The sequence below is a fragment of the Canis lupus genome, chromosome 5, assembly GCF_011100685.1.
Source record: "Canis lupus familiaris isolate Mischka breed German Shepherd chromosome 5, alternate assembly UU_Cfam_GSD_1.0, whole genome shotgun sequence".
Classification (NCBI taxonomy): domain Eukaryota; kingdom Metazoa; phylum Chordata; class Mammalia; order Carnivora; family Canidae; genus Canis; species Canis lupus.
In genome coordinates, this window is record NC_049226.1 from 4,091,682 (window position 1) to 4,111,159 (window position 19,478).

The 19,478-nt window shown below is 43.5% G+C and overlaps 1 protein-coding gene across 2 annotated transcripts in view; it reads left to right on the plus strand.

Annotated features, from left to right (window-relative positions):
* Positions 1-19,478, plus strand: part of SNX19 (sorting nexin 19) — a 40,719-nt gene that overhangs the window by 16,331 nt on the left and 4,910 nt on the right. The window contains exon 10 of one of the 2 annotated variants that reach the window (XM_038535623.1): positions 13,485-13,632. The exons of the other annotated variant lie outside the window; for it this stretch is intronic. Coding sequence (XP_038391551.1) covers positions 13,485-13,617 — 133 coding nt within the window. The 3' untranslated portion in view covers positions 13,618-13,632. Of the gene's footprint in view, positions 1-13,484; positions 13,633-19,478 lie in introns of those variants that run through there. 2 annotated transcript variants of the gene reach the window in all.

Below are 19,478 nucleotides of genomic sequence, written 5' to 3' on the forward strand. Positions count from 1 at the left end.
GCTCCTGGTTACATGCCTGGAAAGAGCTGCTGGAATCAAGTAGTGCCTTTCCTCATGAAGAGGACTGTGAGTCAGGCTACGTTTCTAACCTTTTCATCTCCTTTCCGTGACACTTCCACTAGAACCATGCTTCTAGTTAGCTGGGTAGGTAACCACCTGGTGGCAAAACCCACAGGGAGTTCACACCATAACGAAATCAGGGAGAGGGTGAGGGCTTACAGCTAAATTTCTCTTGACTTTCTTTTTCCTTTTCCTTTTTTTTTTTTTTTTTAATGGGGTGACATCTCCATTTGTTACAGGAAGGAAATTCTGGATGTTTCTAGTGAATTTGAATGAAGCCAATATGAATTTTGTGCAAGAACAAAATACTGTGGTTGATCACTTTTTGAAAACTTGTTATAACTGTGATCTGTTATCTTTGCTCATCATAGATTTTTTTTTAGGCAGTGATGTTTTGTGCTTGTTCAGTTGTCTCATATCCCTTCCTGTCAAAAGGTTCCTACTTATTTCTTTTTTTTTTTTTTTTTTTTTTTTTTTTTTTTTATTTATGATAGTCACAAAGAGAGAGGCAGAGACATAGGCAGAGGGAGAAGCAGGCTCCATGCACCGGGAGCCCGATGTGGGATTCGATCCCAGGTCTCCAGGATCGCGCCCTGGGCCAAAGGCAGGCGCTAAACCTCTGAGCCACCCAGGGATCCCGGTTCCTACTTATTTCTAATCAGAGTGTATCCTTAAGTCCATTTTGTTTTGTGTTAGCTACAGTGGAAATGGGAACACAGCCGGCTGACACCCTTCTCACCCCGAGTCTCCACAGACTAGAATTAAGAGTCTCATCCTTCCGTGGTCAAGGCCTTCCATCTTTCCCTAGAAATCATTCCATCTTTTTAATGATGTATAAACATGGCCCTCTTCTGAAATCCCTTGTGTTGGGTTCACAGTACTCTTGAAGCTTTTGTAAGATAGGAGTCAAGAGGAAACCATGGATATCTAGAAAAAGAATTCCAGTTCCCCTTCCATAGGCTTGCAGGATCTGTGGTCTCATACTAGCAAGTTCCCCTGTGTATGGTAGACATGGACAAGACAGGGCTTATTTCAGGACTCAAAGTGTAGACATTGATAACCTTGTCACCTTCAGAATATTTGGTATCCAGCAAGCCTTTGTTGCAATTTTACTTTGTACAGACACTATGCTGAACACACAGCATATTATATCACTTAATCCACTTAACAACTCTGTGAAGGAGGGATCATGATCCCATTTCAAAGATGAGGAAGCTGAGGCTTACAAAGAATTGTGGTTATTTAATCCAAATCACAGAGCTAATAAGTATACCACAAGCAAAATTGAACGCACGTTTGCCTGATTTTCAGCTATAATGACTTTATCTTTTAGGGATTACCCTGGGATTTAGAGAGATTAAAAACCAGTAAAAATTTTTGCCTTAGAGTCTACATTCCTCAAGAGGAGATTATCAGTCACTTTGTAAAATCCAAACCACATTTCAGTGTGCGCACATTCACACGTAACACAAAGGGCCCTGCAGCTTCCTAAGGTCAGCCCGTGTTACTTCTCCCCTGGACAGCTTACATTACTTTTTATTTTTAAAAAGGAGTTCATACAGTGCTACATTCTTGGGCTTTACTTGCTTTGGTAAGCAAATAAGCTGGAATTTGATCCCTTCCCCCCCCCCCCACAAAGCTACAGCACCTCCCCCACCCCTCCACCTACCAGTGCTACTCTGACAAGAGGTATGGTGTGGTCCCTGCCTGCTTCGGGGTTGACCTCTGGGAAACTGTCCCCATGACGCCTGCTCAGGGGGCATCATGTTTGTTCTGTCTCTGAAGCCACGAGTATCGGAGCTGTATCCTTTTGCAGAGTACTGGGCTCTCCTTCTTTAAGTTCTGCACTTTAAAGGGAAGGAGAGTCGGTATTGGTGCCACTGATAGCTACTGCCACTTCTCTGGTCATCTTGAACACCCTGCAGCCTGGGCATCAGGGACGGTGCAGCCATCCACACTTACGTTTATCTCCTTAAAATGTCATAATTTTCCAACCTCCACCATTATCAGCTCCAAGAAGATAAGTTCTTCTGTCTTCAGCTTTGTTTACTCTCCTTGCTCCCTTAAAAGATCTATATACATAACTGCCTTGGAAGCCAAGGACTCCTGCCAAATCATGAGCGTGTACTCGCTCACTCTTGAGCTTTCTCTCTAGCCTAAAAAAAAAGAGAGAGTAAATTCAACCTCATGACCCCTCCTTCTAAGCCAAAGTTGGAAGAGTGCTGATCTGAGCCAGCCTTCATAAATCTCCTTTGATTGTTGATGGTGTGGAGAGAGTGGGGGAAGGGAGCTGAAGAGAAGTTAGATGCCCAAAAAAGGCATTGTTAAGTCAAAGGAAAGTCTTGCACGCATGCGCGCCTGACCTCGTATGTCAGCTTCTGTGCTGGGAACATCCAATTATGTAAGAAGGAGCACTCCTTGTTTGGAATTAGAGACAAAGGGAGGGGCAGAGGAGTGGGGGGAGCAGTCTAAGCCAAGGAGTGAATCCAGCTTGTGCAGACTGCTCATGTCCGAAAACAGAAGAAACTTAACAATATCCCTGCATGCATCAGATTCAGGGTTAGGAAGTTGGACAAGTACTCAGACATGACTAGGTTGGAGGGAAAGAGGAGAGATGTACTGTGCTTCATTGATGGTAGAAGGTTTGGGGCAGGAAGATCCAGCCAAGGTAAGGGGTGAGATTATTATGGAGGCCTGATGTAGATCAAAGGAATGAGAAGAAGCTGGACTGGTTCCCTGCCTGGATGCCCAGAGCAAGGCCACGATAAAAATATGAGGCAAGCTAGCAGTAGAGTACACGAATGCCACGTCCCGTGGCTCTGCCCTCCCCGTGGCCCCGAAGATGGCATCAGACTCTGTGTCAAAAGGGCAGCAGACACATTCCTGGCATCTACATCAGGATTTCTTAAAGAGTGAGTGAGTGAGTGTGTTTGTGTGCGTATGTGTGTGTGTTGGGGGGCACATGAGAATGGAGTAGTGTGAAAAGAGGAAGGAAAAAAGGAGAAGGTTCTGGAATCTGTGGGCAAAGGAGAGTAGAAAAGTATGTGAAATCAGGAATTATAGAGAAATGAAGGAGAAAAGATAGAATGTGTCAGGTTTAAGGAGTCCCACAAACAGGGGACCCAGGAGAAAATTAAATGGCCAGCTCTGGACGTTATGCCAGGCCATGGACTCGTTTTCTTAGAAACGCAGTCTCTACAAACCATCTCCCAGGAAAAGTCTGGAGAAGGCGTGTGGAGAGCGAGGAGAGGACCATCGCAGAGGGCTGTGCTGCCAGGCACGAATGTCCTCTCTCTGAGAGACCGTCTGAATGGCTGACCACGTCCTGTTTGCCTGCACTAATTCTTTTCGGCCTCTCTGGAGTCTTAGGTGTTCTTTAAGTGGAGTCCATGTGCTCATGTCTAGGTAGTAGGTGGCTAAAGGGTCTTTCCATATTGGTCATATCTTCAGGGAAACTCCAGGCCACCAAAGGGTACAAGCAAGTGCAACAGGAAAGGGGCTGACATTTATTTAATACTAACACTAACAATACCAGCTAAGCAGCTGTGTGCTTCATGTACTAACATGCCGGGCAGTTCTGTGAAACACATATATTTACACGTTTTACAAGTAAGGAAAAGGATATTCAGATTAACCTTCCCAGAATCATCGAGCTAGTAAGTACCACCCCCAAGATTCCACTTTGATCATCCTGGCCTCAAAGTCCATGCAGTCTCTGGTACTCCATACTGCCTCCCCCACCTCCTCACTCTGCAGGGTTTCTCACCAAGCCATGGCCACTAGAACTGGCCTCACTGGGGAGTCCCTCGGCCTCCCTCGTTTGCAACTAATCTCTCTTGCTTTCCACCTGAGTGGACTTGGACACATGCACACAATGGTAGTATATAGATTCATTTTTGTCTGCATATTTTTTATTTAACATTCCTGGATCAGAGATTGCATGGTCTCCTTAGGTATCCCTAGTCTACATCCTCTTCCCAATCAGAAAAAGATTTTCAGAGTTAAGATTCAGAGTTACTCAAGAAACACAGATTGCAGCTTTCTTTTTTCCTCCATAAACTTCTCTTTATTTTAATTTGCTTCTGGTGCCCTGTGGTTTCTTACACCTGATCTCTTTCTATGCACAGGTTCTGTAGGAAGGTAGCATACTTCTGCAAGAGCCCCAGACACAAACTAAGTCTCAAAATTATCTCAAACCCTGTCAGATTACTTTCTGGCCCTCTCATTATTGACTCAAGTAGCTTTTAGATGTACTGAAAATAATTTTTTGCACTTATGGCTTTGCTCACATTGTATTGTGCTTCCTTGGGGGAAAGGAGCACTGCTTGTCCCATGCCTCTTCCACTAGACCTTGACAAAGGGGAGTTCTCAAGTTATGTAGATTGGGCCAGGATGGGCCCCAGAGGTCTCCCTGCTATAGTTCTTGGGTGTCACTTACTCTACACCCATCTTAGGATGAAGACATCATGTTTTTTCTATCATATCCTGAGGATAATAGGGTATGATAATACCCTTAGATAATACCCTCTTGATGGTAATATCATACCATATTCTAGTTGAATACATCTTTAAGGTTGTAACAGGTAGGTGGTATCTGATTGCCTGTGCCTGTGTGTTTTTGTCCTTCTGCCTGTAAATTCTCATACACTCAGAGAGGCAGAATTGATCATTGCATCTATTAAGAATAAAACAATATCAGGAGCTATTTAAACCTCAGAACCCTTCTTCAAGTCAAGTTGCTGGTGTCTCATGGCCGTCCATAAGTACACGTGGGAACCTAGGATAGTTCCGAAGGACAGTTCCAGACTGTCAGTATCCTGAGAGCAAGGATTCTGTCTTATTCCTCATTCTCTCAATACACATGGAAATTTGGTCAAATGAACATCACATGCCATTCCAATCAGTCCCTGTATAATCACTAGCGAGGATCTCAGGGATTCCTCAGTAGTGCTGGGGGACCGGAAACAACAATGTAAACTGAGTGTCTGTTACATGCCTCCTCCACAGCTCTCTAAGTGAGGACCTTGAATTCCCAGAGCCACAGTTGAACCTGAGAAGAGGTTTTTCCTTTGGGCCCTTCAGGCCCTCTCCTATCCTAGTTCCATTCTCCTTTCCAAAAGAACGTAGTGACCTCTTTGCTGTGGACCTCCCACCGTGTGGCCCATGGAAGCTGGCCCTCTCTGGAAGCATCTCCTGCTGTCGTGCTTCTCAACCTCTTTCCTTCCACACAGGGAAGTAAGAATATGGGCTTTGAAGTCAGATCTGAATTCAAATCCTACTTTGCATCTTACTATCTTTGTGACAGAACAAGTCACTTAACCTCTCTCTGCCTCAGTTACTCTCCAAATGGGAATAACAGTACATAGCTCATAAAGGTAGTCCAAGGATAAGAGAGGATAATGAAAGCCTCCCGGTGCATGCCTGGCGCGTGGAGCACTCATTAAGTGTGAGTTCTCGTCCATGTTTACAAGCTCCGTGTTCCATTTCCTTGGGGACTCTAAATTGCTAGGGCAGTAACATCTGATGTAAAGAGTACATTTACATTTTAATGTGTTTCTTTTTGGAGAAGTCTTTATAGTGTGCTTGCTTTGGATCTCTTAGTAGCAAAAGACAAATTCTTTTCTTCACCCTTTCTTCTTGTGATTTTTATCTGTGCTCTCCATCCTGTCTTACATACTTAAAGTCTCCTTCCCCAGTCCTATCCAGAGCAGAACCTCAGAGTTTCTTCAGACCGGGGAACTGCCTCCTAATGCAGGTGCTCCTAACCAGCTCTTCATTTACTCTCTAGGAAATTAACTTTGTGTAGTCTTTGTTATAGTGACCTCTTTACAAATAATTTTTGGATAAAATTTGATGCGTCTGCATCCAGTAGCAGCTGAATACTAGCTCTCCAGATTTTATAATGTGACTCTTTCTACTTTAAGGTTCTTTTAGCCTAAGTGAAGAGAGAACCCATATGAACCAGTTAGAACTATTGAACAATATGAGGTTAAATGCCATGGTGTAGACGGTAAACACAGTAAAAAAAAAAAAAAAAAAAAAAAAAAACAGGATTCTTGGGGGTAAACGTTAGGGAGGCTTTATAGAGGAAAGTAAGCGTTTAAAGCTAGACGTGATGTAGACGTAATATCATTTAGACAGGTTTTGCATAAAGAATATTCCAGACAGTGAACATTTTTAAAAGAGGACATTATTTCTACTTTTAGAGAAAAAGTAACCTTTAAATGTATTTTCAATACCTGAGAGAGGCAGAAACAGTGTGTGTGCGAGACAGAGTGTTCATGCGCCCAGAAGACAGAGAAAGATCATTTTGTTAAACACATCTCAGCGCCGCAAGCTCTTGCTACGTGGGGGACTTGGACTAGGAATCCTCCCTCTGGGCACCAGGTGGCGCTGCAGGCTAACCTATACCCGGTCCCCTTCTTGGAGGGAGTGCTCACTTGGGGATTACAGGTCCTGGTCTTGGGGATAGTCACGGAAACCATTCCCTGTCGTGCGTGCTCCACGATTCAGAAGCTGCTTATCTGCCCTCTCCTCTGGGCCAGTGACTTTTGTATCTTTCACCCTCCTCCCCTCGGTTCTGATCGGTCTTCAGTGGACACTTGCTGCCTCGAGCAGGATGTCCTGCCAGATGTGCCCTGCTGAGTATATCGCACCCCTCAGGCAGTCAGCCCTGGAGCTGATTCACTGGAGAACATTTCTGACTCAGAAACCCGGAGTAAACCAGAAAGTCTACAGTAATTAAACCAGCTGGACATCTAACGTTGAAAAAAACTGTTGGTACACTCTCTGTAAGCTAGTTGCTCCTTTTTGGAGACCAGAATCCTAGATTTCCATCTCACTGAGGGGTCAGATTGCACCCATGTTGGGAATCTTATCCACCTCTTAAATGATCCAGGGTATTTCCTACTGCTTTCAGCCATGGGGGGAGATTATTTGCCTTTTCCTGTTAACTTGGAGACAGACATATTGGAGACATAGCCATATGTTATGCTTGAGGTTTGATCTTTACCTCTATCTTTAGATATAGATTCACCAGATGCCCCGTGGAGTAGACCTGGATGGTACTAGAGCAGGGAGGGAGTACAGGTAAACCCGTAGGAAATACTACTGCTGATGTAATTATGGTGCCAGAGATTTTCTTGGGGGGAATTTAGTCCTTCCCCAATAAATATATAATCTGTAAACATGGTATGCTTGCTGTGTAAATGCAGCTTCAAGATAAGTCCCTTGGCCACCTCCTCCCCTGTGCCCCTTGTTTTCTAACCACAAGTGGTTCCCCCAGAATCCCTACTATGTGGAGATTCTGGAGTCGTCGCCAGAGATCTGTTCCACACCCTTAGTATCAGGATGGATAACCTTCTATTTGGAAAGATTTTAAAATTCAGCCTATAGACAGGAAACTAGAAACGAATACCTTTGGGTAGCTTTTCTACCCCAAGGTGATTCTGTTCATTATAGTTACTTTTCCCGATCCTCCTTTCAGTGTTTTTCTTTGACATCTGTTTTTGTCCATGCCTCGTTCTTTGAGGCTAGTCTTTTCAAGCTTCCTCAGCATAACTTGGAGCCCTACCACGTGTGCTTATTTAAGCCCAGTCCCTAATTCTCTCCCAGATCATGGCTGAGCATACTTTAACCTGCAGTCTAGTAGAAGTTGGGAGCCGGTCCCATCATGTAGACCACGCAGTTACCACCTTTCCAGCCTCCTGTTCTCCCTCTGCCCTCCCCTCCCACAGTGATGGGGTTTGCCCAGAGCAGAGCTGGACACCTCCCTGTGGGGTGAACTCACTGGAAACAGCAGAGGTGTGGTTGTCAAGACAACAATGAACTTCCTGCCTTCTGCCTTCCTTTGTGTCTCACCTTTCTTCCAGTGCTCCAGTTCTAAGCATTTCTCTCCCTCTCCCTGCCCTTTCCCCTCTATGGACTCAATATTCTTCTGAATGGGTGGCCATTTTAATCAGCCTTCCCCACCTTCCTGCCCCGGGTGCTGAGAAAGAAAGGCTCAGGATAGGTGCCTGGTGACTGAGAATGACCCAAGCTTGCTATTCACACAGGAGCGAGGAAAGAAGGGAAGAAAAAGATGTTTGGATCATGCAGTCTAAAACTTTCACTTGCAGTGAAAGTTTCTAGGGTCTTGTTTTAGGAAGGATTCCTAAATATAATCTTCTTCACATTACCCATAATCTCTTGGGGACTGCCCCCAGTCTTAAATATACAGGACAGAAATGGTTCGTTGTTCTAATATTTACACTGCTGAGCCTGCCAGGAGGAGAACCCGCTTTGCAAAAGGGACAACTGAGGCATGAAATGCAAAAAGCTCACTCAGGATCTTGCCAATGTTAAGTTCCTAGGGCCTGGTAGAGTCTTTTAAGAGGATCCAAAGGAGTCTTTCTTCAACTCATGCACCAACACACAAGCACTTTCAAAAATGCTTTCATTTTTCTCATTTGCTCTTTTTAGTGAGTAAGACAAGGCAAGAATTAGCCCATTTTATTAAGAAGGAAGCCAGACCTCAGTTCATGCAAGTGGTCAAGCCAAGCCCAAAACTGCAACTTTTCAGTGTTATTTCCACTCTTTGCAGCACACCGCCTGTGTGAAGCCTTTGTGGCTCTTCTCACCACTGAGAGTGCTTTTCCACAGAAGAGTATGAACTAGTTTTATACTCTGTATTGCCTTGAAAACTGTGGTGACAGAGGAATCTCTTGGGCTTAGAGCAGAGACGTGGACTGTTCCAGAGACTCTTAGGGGGTTTCTGGTTGTGAGACAGATGTCCTGCTGCTTCTTTTACATGGATCAAACGAAGAGCACAGGCAGTCATCCAAGAGCATGACTTTGATTTTGCCTAGCTTTAAAGTCTATCAGCTGTGATGTTTCAAAGCTGGATTATGGTGCATTAGCAACATAGTAAGGAGCTGAAAAAGTTGATCTGAAGGTCTTCAGAGGTATACTAGATTTGTGTAAAGAAGCTTTTGAATTGGAAGCCTAAGGGTATCACGATACTCAAATCTAGAACAAACTTCTAGAGCTCTCCACTTGCAGTTCGTCTCATTTATCCCATGAACACAGAACCTCTCAAGTATGTTCCTCTCCTGTTTTTGTTAGGAAGGTAACTTCACTCTTGCTTTTGGTGATTTTTTTACCCAAACATTGTGCCACTTTCTTTTCTTCTTACTAGTTTCAAGTAATGGGCTGGAATCAGTTTGATGCTGCTGCATCCATCAGGGGCACTTCCCAAAATACAAGTGTGACTCACAGTCCTCATAACCCCTTTGCTTTTGTTTGACTTTGAGTTTCTTCTGTCCTCTGGGCCTATTTGCCAGGAAAAGTGACAAAAACATAGACTGCTGGCAGGTGTCTCTCTTCTCTAGGATTTATAGAGTGTGCCAGATACGAAGCATGGCTGACCCACTCCCTTCCTTCTACCTCTCTTGCCTTCCAGGGGAATGCATAACCAGGTGTGAATTGCATGGATTATTCATGATGAATTCTTAATTCTAGCTCAGCTGACTTACTGCCCAGGATACTTACAACATTTACCCTACAGCTGGTGTGTTGGCACACAGTTTAGTTTTAATGTTAGCCAAAACAAAAGGTTATTAGGAAAATAAGTCTGCCAAATGTTTATATAAATACATACAAATGCCAAATACAAAGGATTTCTAAATTGTCCATGATTTTTTAAATCTCTTACTGTCTTTCCCCATAAGCATGAATACTGAAGAACTTAACTATTCTTTTGCTGCTTTAAGTATTGGGATGTTTGCCTTTTGCAAAGCTTATTTTGACCTTTAATCCTTTAAGACCATTGTTTTTCCCACAGAGAGCATTACTTCCTTTAGTAACTAATATTTGTTGATTACCCATTCTGTGCCAAACAGTATGTTAAGTGATCAAAATACAAAGAAGACCCCAGATTCCTATCCTGGAAAGTTTAATATCCAGTTGGAGGTACAATCTTACAAATAAGGGATTGGAATATAAAGTGAGGATTTTAAAAAGAACTATAGGTGGTGAATAGAAGGGATGAAGTGATGGATGATGGGAGGTCCAGAGAAGGCTCACAGGAGAGATGACTTCTGAGACAGGATTGAAAAGGATGAAGGGAAGTTCAGAGCAGACATTGGAGACCAAAGTATTGGTGGCAGAGCAGTAAACAGCCTGGCAGATTTGTGATAATCCGAAGAAGTCATATATAATTGGGAATAAAAGATGTATGGGAGCCCTGGGTGGCTCAGTTGGTTGAGCATCTGCCTTTGGTTCAGGTCATGATCCCAGGGTCCTGGGGCTCAGCAGGGAGCCTGCTTCTCCCTCTCCTTCCTGCTCATGCTATCTCAGTCTTCATCTCCAGCTGGCTCTGTCAAATAAAACCTTTAAAGACAAAACAAAAGGAATAGAAGATATGCAGCAGGAGTGGCCACATTACCCTGAAGAAAGCCTACGAGCCATTCACAGATCAAGTTTTCCCCCATTTGTGGGGAAGCCTTCTACAACGTGCAAACAGATGATGACACTATCAACTTTGTAACTTAGAGAAATCACTGAAAGAGTGCCCCAGAGGATTAGTAGGAGGCAAAGTTAGAACCAGGGAGACAAATTAGGAAGGGGTTGCACCAGTAGAAATGAAGGCTGCTGAGGAACGGCTGCAGCAGTGGGGAAGGGTGCGGAGGCGTAGCACCCCCTAGATTCAGTGATTGTTTATGTACTTCTGTGTTGTTGTCGGGAGGTGTGTGGATTCCAAACAGGGAAGGAGCAGAGAATGACCCCGTGTTCTACTGTGTAGATTGAGATGCGTAACTCAGAGGACAGCATAGCAGCCTTCTGACCATATCCGACGTGTGATTAAAAGTCCACAGCTACTCATTAAATCAGTAGATTATTATCTCCTTTTGTGTAGAAATAAATGACGATACACGAGGAAGCAGGGACTGTATTCCTAGTAATTCTGAGATTTTTTGAGATAACTTAAGGACCTGGGAGCCCAGATTGTATCCTTCATCTTCTCTCTGCAAGTTCTTGTGTCTTGGGAAGAAAAAGGGAAATGTGGGATGTGTAGGTGGCACAAAGGGAAGGCTTTCTGACTTTCTGTTCTTTGGCACACGATGCTCACATGGCAGATTCCCCACTCGAGTAGAGCAAAACTCAAGGATAGTAGAGAGAATATACACAGCCGAAGACCTGTCAATTCATTGAGGACCAAGAAGCTTAAAAAAAGAAATTTTGGGGCAGCCCGGGTGGCTCAGTGGTTTAGTGCCGCCTTCAGCCCAGGGCGTGATCCTGGAGACCTGGGATCGAGTCCCACGTCGGGCTCCCTGCATGGAGCCTGCGTCCCCCCCTGCCTGTGTCTCTGCCTCTCTCTCTTTCTCTCTCTCTTTCTCTCTCTCTCTCTCTGTGTCTCTCATTAATAAATAAAATCTTTTAAAAAATTTTTCTTTTGACATAAAAAAGCTAACACTGGATATTACGGAAAACAGCTAACAGGAGACTGGAAGTGGATGAATGTTATTAATAGAATTCACATGAGAACAGCAAATGAGATTTAAAAAAATAATAACATCATTCTATAGGCCATAATAATGAGTTAACTTAAAATTCTAACTCAGAAGTTATCACTGAGAATTTTGCAATAAGATTGATTCATTCACTTCGATGGCTTGTTGTATGACTGACACTACGATGCTAAATGCTGAGGAAGATACCAAACTGCATTAAGTAAGATCCCTTCCCACAAAACCTTACAATCTAATTCTTTGGCACTTACACAAAGCTCCACCAGTATGTATGGAGTAAATGGAATAAACAAATTAAACACAGAATTCCAGTAAGGAAAGGGAAGAATCAAGGTCAGATGAAACCAGGGTGGTTAACGGAGATCAGACTACAAGTATGCACATATTTTAAAAAGGGGTGGGGGGGGACACGTCCTCAGTAATGCAAAGTAATAGCAATAGAACTAATAAGAATGATGTCCAGTAAGTTGTAGATAAATGTTAGGGGAGAAGACTTAAGAAAAACAAGAAAAGCACAGGAAATACAGGTAAATCTTTTGAAACAGAGGCTATATTATTCACTGGCTATATTGAGAAAGCATTTATTCATTTATTCAACAGTGAATTGATCTGTTTGCTAAGCTGTTTAATTTCTGGGTTTTTTCTCTCAAGGAAAATGGTTTGACAAGAATTGGACAGACACAGTTAAACCAGAAGACCAAATTAGGAATGTAAATAAGAGAGCACTTAACCTATTTTAAAGCTCCTGTACGTGACCCAGATGAATTATACTCTATGGAACTAAAAAAAGTGTATTTATCATTGAAAACCTAAGATCATTAAAAAAAAAAAAAAAAGTTGGCATATAGGATATGCTGGGTTGGAGATGGACAAATATCTTGCCTTTTAAAAAAAATGGATGCAAATCATTGGACCCTGACATTTATCTCTAGAAATTTCTGAAGCAGATTATTAAATAGGCATTTTGTGAACATGCTCAGAGAGGGAAATGGCGAGCCCCAGAAATCAGTATGTGTTCAGGTGCCCTGCCTGATTAGCATAGTTTCTTTCTTTAGTGTGATTATTCAACCATTAAAGGAATGCATTGGTTATTAAATGTAGGTGGATTTCAGCAAGCTTTTGCCGTATTATCCTAATATCCGTGTGGACAAAATGGACATACATGGCCTGGACTATAGTACGTTGTTTTTTTTTTAAGAATTTATTTATGTATTTAAAGAACATGCACGTGAGTGGGAGAAGGGGCGAAGGGAGAGAGAGAGAATTCCCAGCAGACTCTGCACTGACTGTGGAGCCCGGCTCGGGGCTTGCGCTCACAACCCTGAGATCATGACCTTAGCCGAAATCAAGAGTCCCAACTCTGAACTGACTGGGCCACCCAGGTGTGGCAAGGACTGTATGTAGTACTTTTAAGTAATTCATGGCTAATTGAGTTTCTTTAGCCCAAGAGTATCTAACAAATTTATGTCATCCTGGAGGGAAATTTCTAGTGATAGATCATTTTTCTTGTTTTTATCCTGGTCAATTTTTTCATCAGTAAATTTGCTAGCAACTAATCTTGGAGGTATAATTAATACTCTGGATGACAAAATCAAGATTCAAAAGGTTAGAATAATAGGTCAAAACCAACAAGATAAAGTTAATAAAAATATTGTAAGTCAGAATTTAGATTTTTTTTAAAAAAACTGCACAAGTACAGAAGGGCAAGACTAGGCTTAACAGAGGAGCATGTGATTTTTTGTTAAAGTACATATGTGGAGCTAGGGTCCTAGTTGACTACAAAACTCAGTATGAGTCAGTGCTTTGAAGTGTGTGCCCAAAAAGCCAGCACAGTCTTTGACTATATTAATAGAAGTATAGTGTATGGATCAAGGAAGGCACTAATCCTCTGCATTCTTTCATTTTTTTGCTGGTCAGGGCACATCTGGAGGCTGTGTTTGGTTCTGGGTACTCCATTTTAAGAGAGAACCGAAAGGAGCACACACCCAGGGGATGGAACCAGGATGAGGAATGGTTTGTTTCTCTCCTTCATTCTGCAGACCTTTATTGAGTGCATTCTATGGGCTCAACTTTGAGGTTGCCAGAATCAAGGATATAAAAGAGACTTGGAAAAAAAATAATAAATTAAAAAAAAATAAAAAATAAAAGAGACTTGGAGAAATAACAGTTGAATTTAAAAAAACTAAGTGTTTATTCAGGAACTCTGCCCATTTTTAATTGGATTATTCAGGGATTTTGGTGTCATGTGAGTTCTTAATATATTTTGGATATTAATCCCTTATTGGATATATCATTTGCAAACATCTCTCGTTTAGTAGGTTGCCTTGTCGTTTTATTGATGGTTTCCTTCTCTGTGTAAAAGCTTTTTATTTCAGTGTGTTACTAATAATTTAATTTGCTTTCATTTCCCTTGCCTGAGGAGGCATATCTTAAAAAATGTTTCTATGGCCAATGTCAAAGACATGACTGCCTCTGTTTTCTTCAAGGCTTTATGGTTTCAGGTCTCACATTTAGGTCTTTGATCCATTTTGAAAGAGATTTGACCTAGTAACTTTAGTATTTCCCATTAACTCCAGAGGAACAATGTAGGAAGTAGGAACAATGACCAGAAATTTCAACGAGGCAGATTTTGGTTGCCAGTATTTAAAGAGCATCTCTAATAAGTCTAATAAGGTTATCCTTTTCAGGAATTAAGCAACTTCCCCACGGTCACATTCCTAATTGGCGGCAGAGTTAAGATAAAAGCCCAACTTTCTAGATTCTCGGACCAGAACCCTTGGCTCTGCCATGATGATACACAGGGGATTTCAACTCTGGGAGGAGGTGAGATAGGGATCGTCTGTTTCCTTCCAGCTATGAAGTTATATGTTCCTATAAGTCTTTGGCTATGCAGTGCTCCTTTTCGTCTGTTTTCACATGTCAATTGGTGAGATTATTGGAATAGATAACCTCTAAGATTCAACAAATGATTTCTTTGACTTTTTGACTTCCTCCCTTGATTCAAAATGCTTTAATTCTTAATGCACATTAGATTTGTAGCTGTGATTGTAGGTTACTAATCAAAAACAAAAGCTGTGGCTAGATATAGAAGCATGGAATTCAGATTCTTAAAGCATGGTTTTCAGGCAAGTATGTCGTCCTCCCTTGAAGCACATGTTTTAAAGATGTGAGTCCATGATTTAAAACATGAAAGCAAAAATCAAAGAAGAAATTGTGTAGACTGAGCCATTTTAGATTTCACAATAGTCATTGAGAAAAAGAAATAGGAGTTTCTTGCCCTTGAAGTTTATTTCCTCCCCATTCTTCTCCCCACACAGGGCAGGAAAGGATGGTGACCTAGATACACAGTCAGAGGGCAACAATGCTGAGATTGTTCAGGCACAGCTGAGTAACTTGGGCCTGGCCAGTGCTAGGACCGAGAAGGCTAGCGCTCACGCTCACGAGGAGGAACCGTCTGTAAACAGGGGCTGTGACAGGAAGGCAGAGCCCTGGGAAAGGAATCAGGGAAGAGAAGTGTTACTTTTATCAGGTGTGAAATTGGCAAAAACAGCTCGTTTTAATGGGAAATACCCTGGATCCACACCATCGCCCTCAAGATTGCCTTTCTCTCCACCCAATCAATGCATTGGGGCTACCGATTTAATGAGCAAATCCTCCTAATACGGTGCTAGGACTATGGGTGCAGAACACAGTGTTCACATTTTATGCCATTGTAAACATTTTACAGGGTACTTGGGGGTGGGTGGAGGTGGGGAGCATTTCCAGGAAGCTAAAAATGTAGCTTGGGCTTTTTCCCCCTTTTCTTGGAACTCCTAATTCCTTATACTGTATCAGTGTTTTTCTAACTATTTTTAAACTTCAGCCCACAGTAAGAGATACATCCACATCATGACCCACTGTGACTGCACGGTACACGCACGCACACAGAAATACACGTCCGATAGATCCTTATGTGCATCCATATAGGAAACAAAAGGCTCCCAGATCACGAGACGCATATTAGGTTTTCTAATCTGTTTCTACGGAGATGTTTTTAAATGTCACAAACCACAAAGTTGAGTGCGTGGCTGCCTCTAGTGCTGTTCAGCCCACAATTTTGAGAAGTATTGTGCTACAACCACCAGTATTGAAACGAGTGGAAATGGCCCAGCACTTGGCATCCAAGACCCTAAGTCTCAGGTAGTGGTTCCCAAATGGTAATGATTTTGTCCCTCAGGAGACATGCAGCAATGACTGGAAACATTTTTGATTGTACAAAAGAGGTACCTGGGAGGGCTGGAAAGCTGCTAATCATTTTATACTGCGCAGGACAGCCCTCCAACAACAAGGAATTAGCAGTCCAAAATGTCAGTAGCGCCAAGGTTGGAAAACCCTAATCTAAGGGTAATAAAATGAGTTGACGCTCCAAATGTGCTGTAGATCTGTTTACGATGGTAGAAGCTTTAACATGATCTTCTTTTACTCTCTTTTTTTTTTTTTGAACCATAATTTGTACAGCAAGGTGAGGTGGGAGGGTCATCGTCCTGGGGTGGATACAAAGAGGACAAGCAATGAGTCTGTTGTTTTCTTTCATTTAGACTGCACCAGGCAGTTTTGTTAAAATATCGTTACTGCTAATAGGAATATTTTCTATGTTCCAACTTCACTCTCCTCCCCCTGTCCTCACTGTTAGACCAACTTGCTCAGGGTCCCTCCTCACTCTGCTCTAGCAGCTCTTGGCAAAGAAGTGAAGGGACGCTGGCTAATTAGATTAGACATGGTCCCTGAAGCTTTCTCCCCTTACTCGTGAGACATGATTCTGTTGTTTTGATGGGAAGTGACCTTCTGCTAACCTTGAGGTGCCATCTTAAGCCCTAGTATTAAACTGTCTCCTTTTTAGCCTCTGCTTCATTCCTCTATCTGTAGCTATTTCAGACCAGGTTCTTGTGAACAACGGACTAGACATGCACTCCCGGTGTAATGGAAAGCCCTAATCTCCACATCTCCCTCCTTCCACGTCTGGCATCAGAAAAGCTCTTGAATATCTCAGTGTCAATCTGTTGTTGCTTTTTTTCTCATTTTATTGGCTATTTCTGGGCCCACTAGTATGGCTGCCATGTGCTCTGAATCATTCAGAGGCAGCCTGAGAGAACAGACCTGGTTTGGCTTTTTTTCCCCCCCTCTGTCTTTTCATTGGGAAAAAGGTAGGATGGTAGAAGGAGGTAGCTCTAAATCAAATATCAGAACTGGAACAGTAGTAGAAACTGAAACCAATGCTATTTGTGGCTATTCTCTTCCATATTTATTTTAGCGTATTTACCTCATGCGTCTTGAATTACATAAACAATAACATTTGTATTTAGTAAATGAATTCTTATAAATAATTTACAATAAATAAACCAAGGGATACATGTGTGTGTCCACCTTGAAACTTTAGATTCTGCAAACATAGTAGTAAGCTAGTAAGCGGTACCAGCAGATTCCAGAAACTGATACTGGAACAGCTCCTGTGGACTTCAGACACATGCATTCCATTCCTTTTGCTTCAAGAGAGCTATAGGGACACAGATTTCTTTTTAACTTTCCCACTCGTAGGTTAAGAATAGAAAGACAACATGTGGAGCAGAGAGATGAAGGGAACTGATAAGAAGCTAAGGCGTCAGTCTCTCTCTTAATTTTCCAAAGTTAATCTCTTCGCCTCCTCTGCTCTCGCCCAGTGTCAGAGTGAACCGAGCAGGATGAAGGGAATTAGTGAGGCGGCATAAAGCGTAAAGCGTGGTGGTGTGTGGAGCTCCACTCTGGAGAGGGATGACAGAGGAAGAGGAAGGGAGAACGGGGACTGGAGGGGGAGAAGAGCCCACTGGACGAAGAAACCCCTGCCCTCTTCCTTGTCATCAGTTGTTGGTTCTAGGCGAGGTGGTAGGCAAGGCAAATAATACAGAAGCCCCGAATGTGGCCATTTACAACTTAAGGAACACCTACTGTGGGATAACGAAGTAGGGAAGCAGGCCTTAGAAATCGTTCTAGGGACACCTGGGCGGCTCAGAGGTTGAGCATCCGCCTTTGGCCCAGGGCGTGATCCCGGAGTCCCAGGATCGAGTCCCACATCAGGCAGGCTTCCTGCGTGGAGCCTGCTTCTCTGTGTGTGTGTCTCTCATGAACAAATAAAATTAAAAGAAAAGAAATTGTTCTAAAGCTCACGGGTGTTTTTCTGTTTTGTCCGAGGGGCAGGGCAGTTTGGGGGTAGGGGCAGTCGGCCCTGGTCATTTTCTTGGCTTGGGCTGTGCCCCTTTCTCCTTCCACTTTGGGATGCTCGGCATTCCTGACAAGACAGCCGACTTCAGAAGGTCTGAGGGTGAGAGGGGTTTGCTGCCCTGCCTCTCTGCACAGGCGGCGTGGGGTCGGAAATGAACGCGGCCAGCCCCAGATGTCCAGGGGAAAGCCTCTGTCCTCTTGGAGGAGCAGCGGTGGGCGGGACCAGGGCAAGAGGAGAGTCCTGCAAAGGGTGAACGTTCACATCTGCACGGTACCGGAGTGTGGTTGACGTCTGTTACCTCCAGGGTATGAAGAGGAGGAAGGGTGACGGAAACCACGGCACCTCGCAGGTGGAAGCCGCCTTCTACGTTACGTGCCTCTATAGACGTGCAGCCTGTTTCGTTTCTGCCGGTTTGCACAAGACTAATTTTCTTATGTTCCTCACATGCCTGGGACTGACTCTTCTAGGGCCTTCTGTTGATCAGTTCGGTGCCTCAGGGTTTACAGTGCTTGACAGTTTCTTTATCGGCAGTTGACATTTACTTGGAGACTCGAGTTCTCTCTGTCAGTTCTGCTTAACTCCCGCGACTTGACTTGACTCCCTGACTCATCCTCATCATGAAAGGGCTTATTTTTACTTTTCCCTACTTTGGTTCCTCTTCCCAACATTCCTATTCAGAGTTTAATAAGCTGTCGTCCTGTAAATTTGTGTACGTTTATACATTCGTGTTTTGCCACATGCTAAGATTTGTTTTGCACTCAGCTGGTGTGCCTGAGTCACCAAGGCACGATGGAAGAGAACAGACAGGACGTCCTTGCCATGATGCAGCGCAAGGGCCTGTTCCTGTCGGGTGAGCTGACAGGAGTTCAGAACAGTCAGTCTCCTACATCGTAAGACAAGCCCAGAAGGTGACCGAGGTACCCAGATGCGCTGTTGAACATTCTGCTCTAAGAAGGGTTGAGTGGATGATGAGGTGCCTCGGAGGAGTCACAGGCGTCCGTGGCCCCAGAGGACGACAGTAAGGGCACAGTGGCTAATGTGCAAATGCGAATGAGAAACTGAGCTAGACGAATTCCAGCCGAAGGCCTCTTGTTACAGATCCTCCTGGCTCTTTGGAGGACTTCAAGATTTTGGTTTTTCAGGGGCGCCTGGGTGGCTCAGTCAGTTACACGTGTACCTCCGACTCCGGTCGTGATCCTGGGATCAAGCCCCACATTAGGCTCCCTGCTCAGCGGGAGGTCTGTTTCTCCCTCTACCTGCTCATTCTCTCTCTCTCTCTCTCTCTCTCTCTCTCAAATAAATGATTAAAATCTTAAAAAAAAAAAAGATTCTGATTTTCAGATGCTTGCCCCTTCCCTCCAGTCACTCAGATGAGACCCGGATACACATCATTCACCTTAGCAGAAGTCACACAAACATTTGTGGCTCGAGGTGAAGAACGAGAGTTGGGTCACTTGATCCCCTGCAGAGAATCTGATCAGGGCATCACATCCACCTCCCTTTGCTGACCCTCTTCTATAAACAGGAGCAGAAATTCTTGCTACTGGATCCCTTTCATCAGGCGTCTTAGGCTCGCTGAATGAAAAACCCTATAAAAAGGAGATGCGACCCTAATAATAACAAATACGATCGTGATGGCTATTTTGGGCAAGAGCAGCTTTGTGCCGCTCTTGATC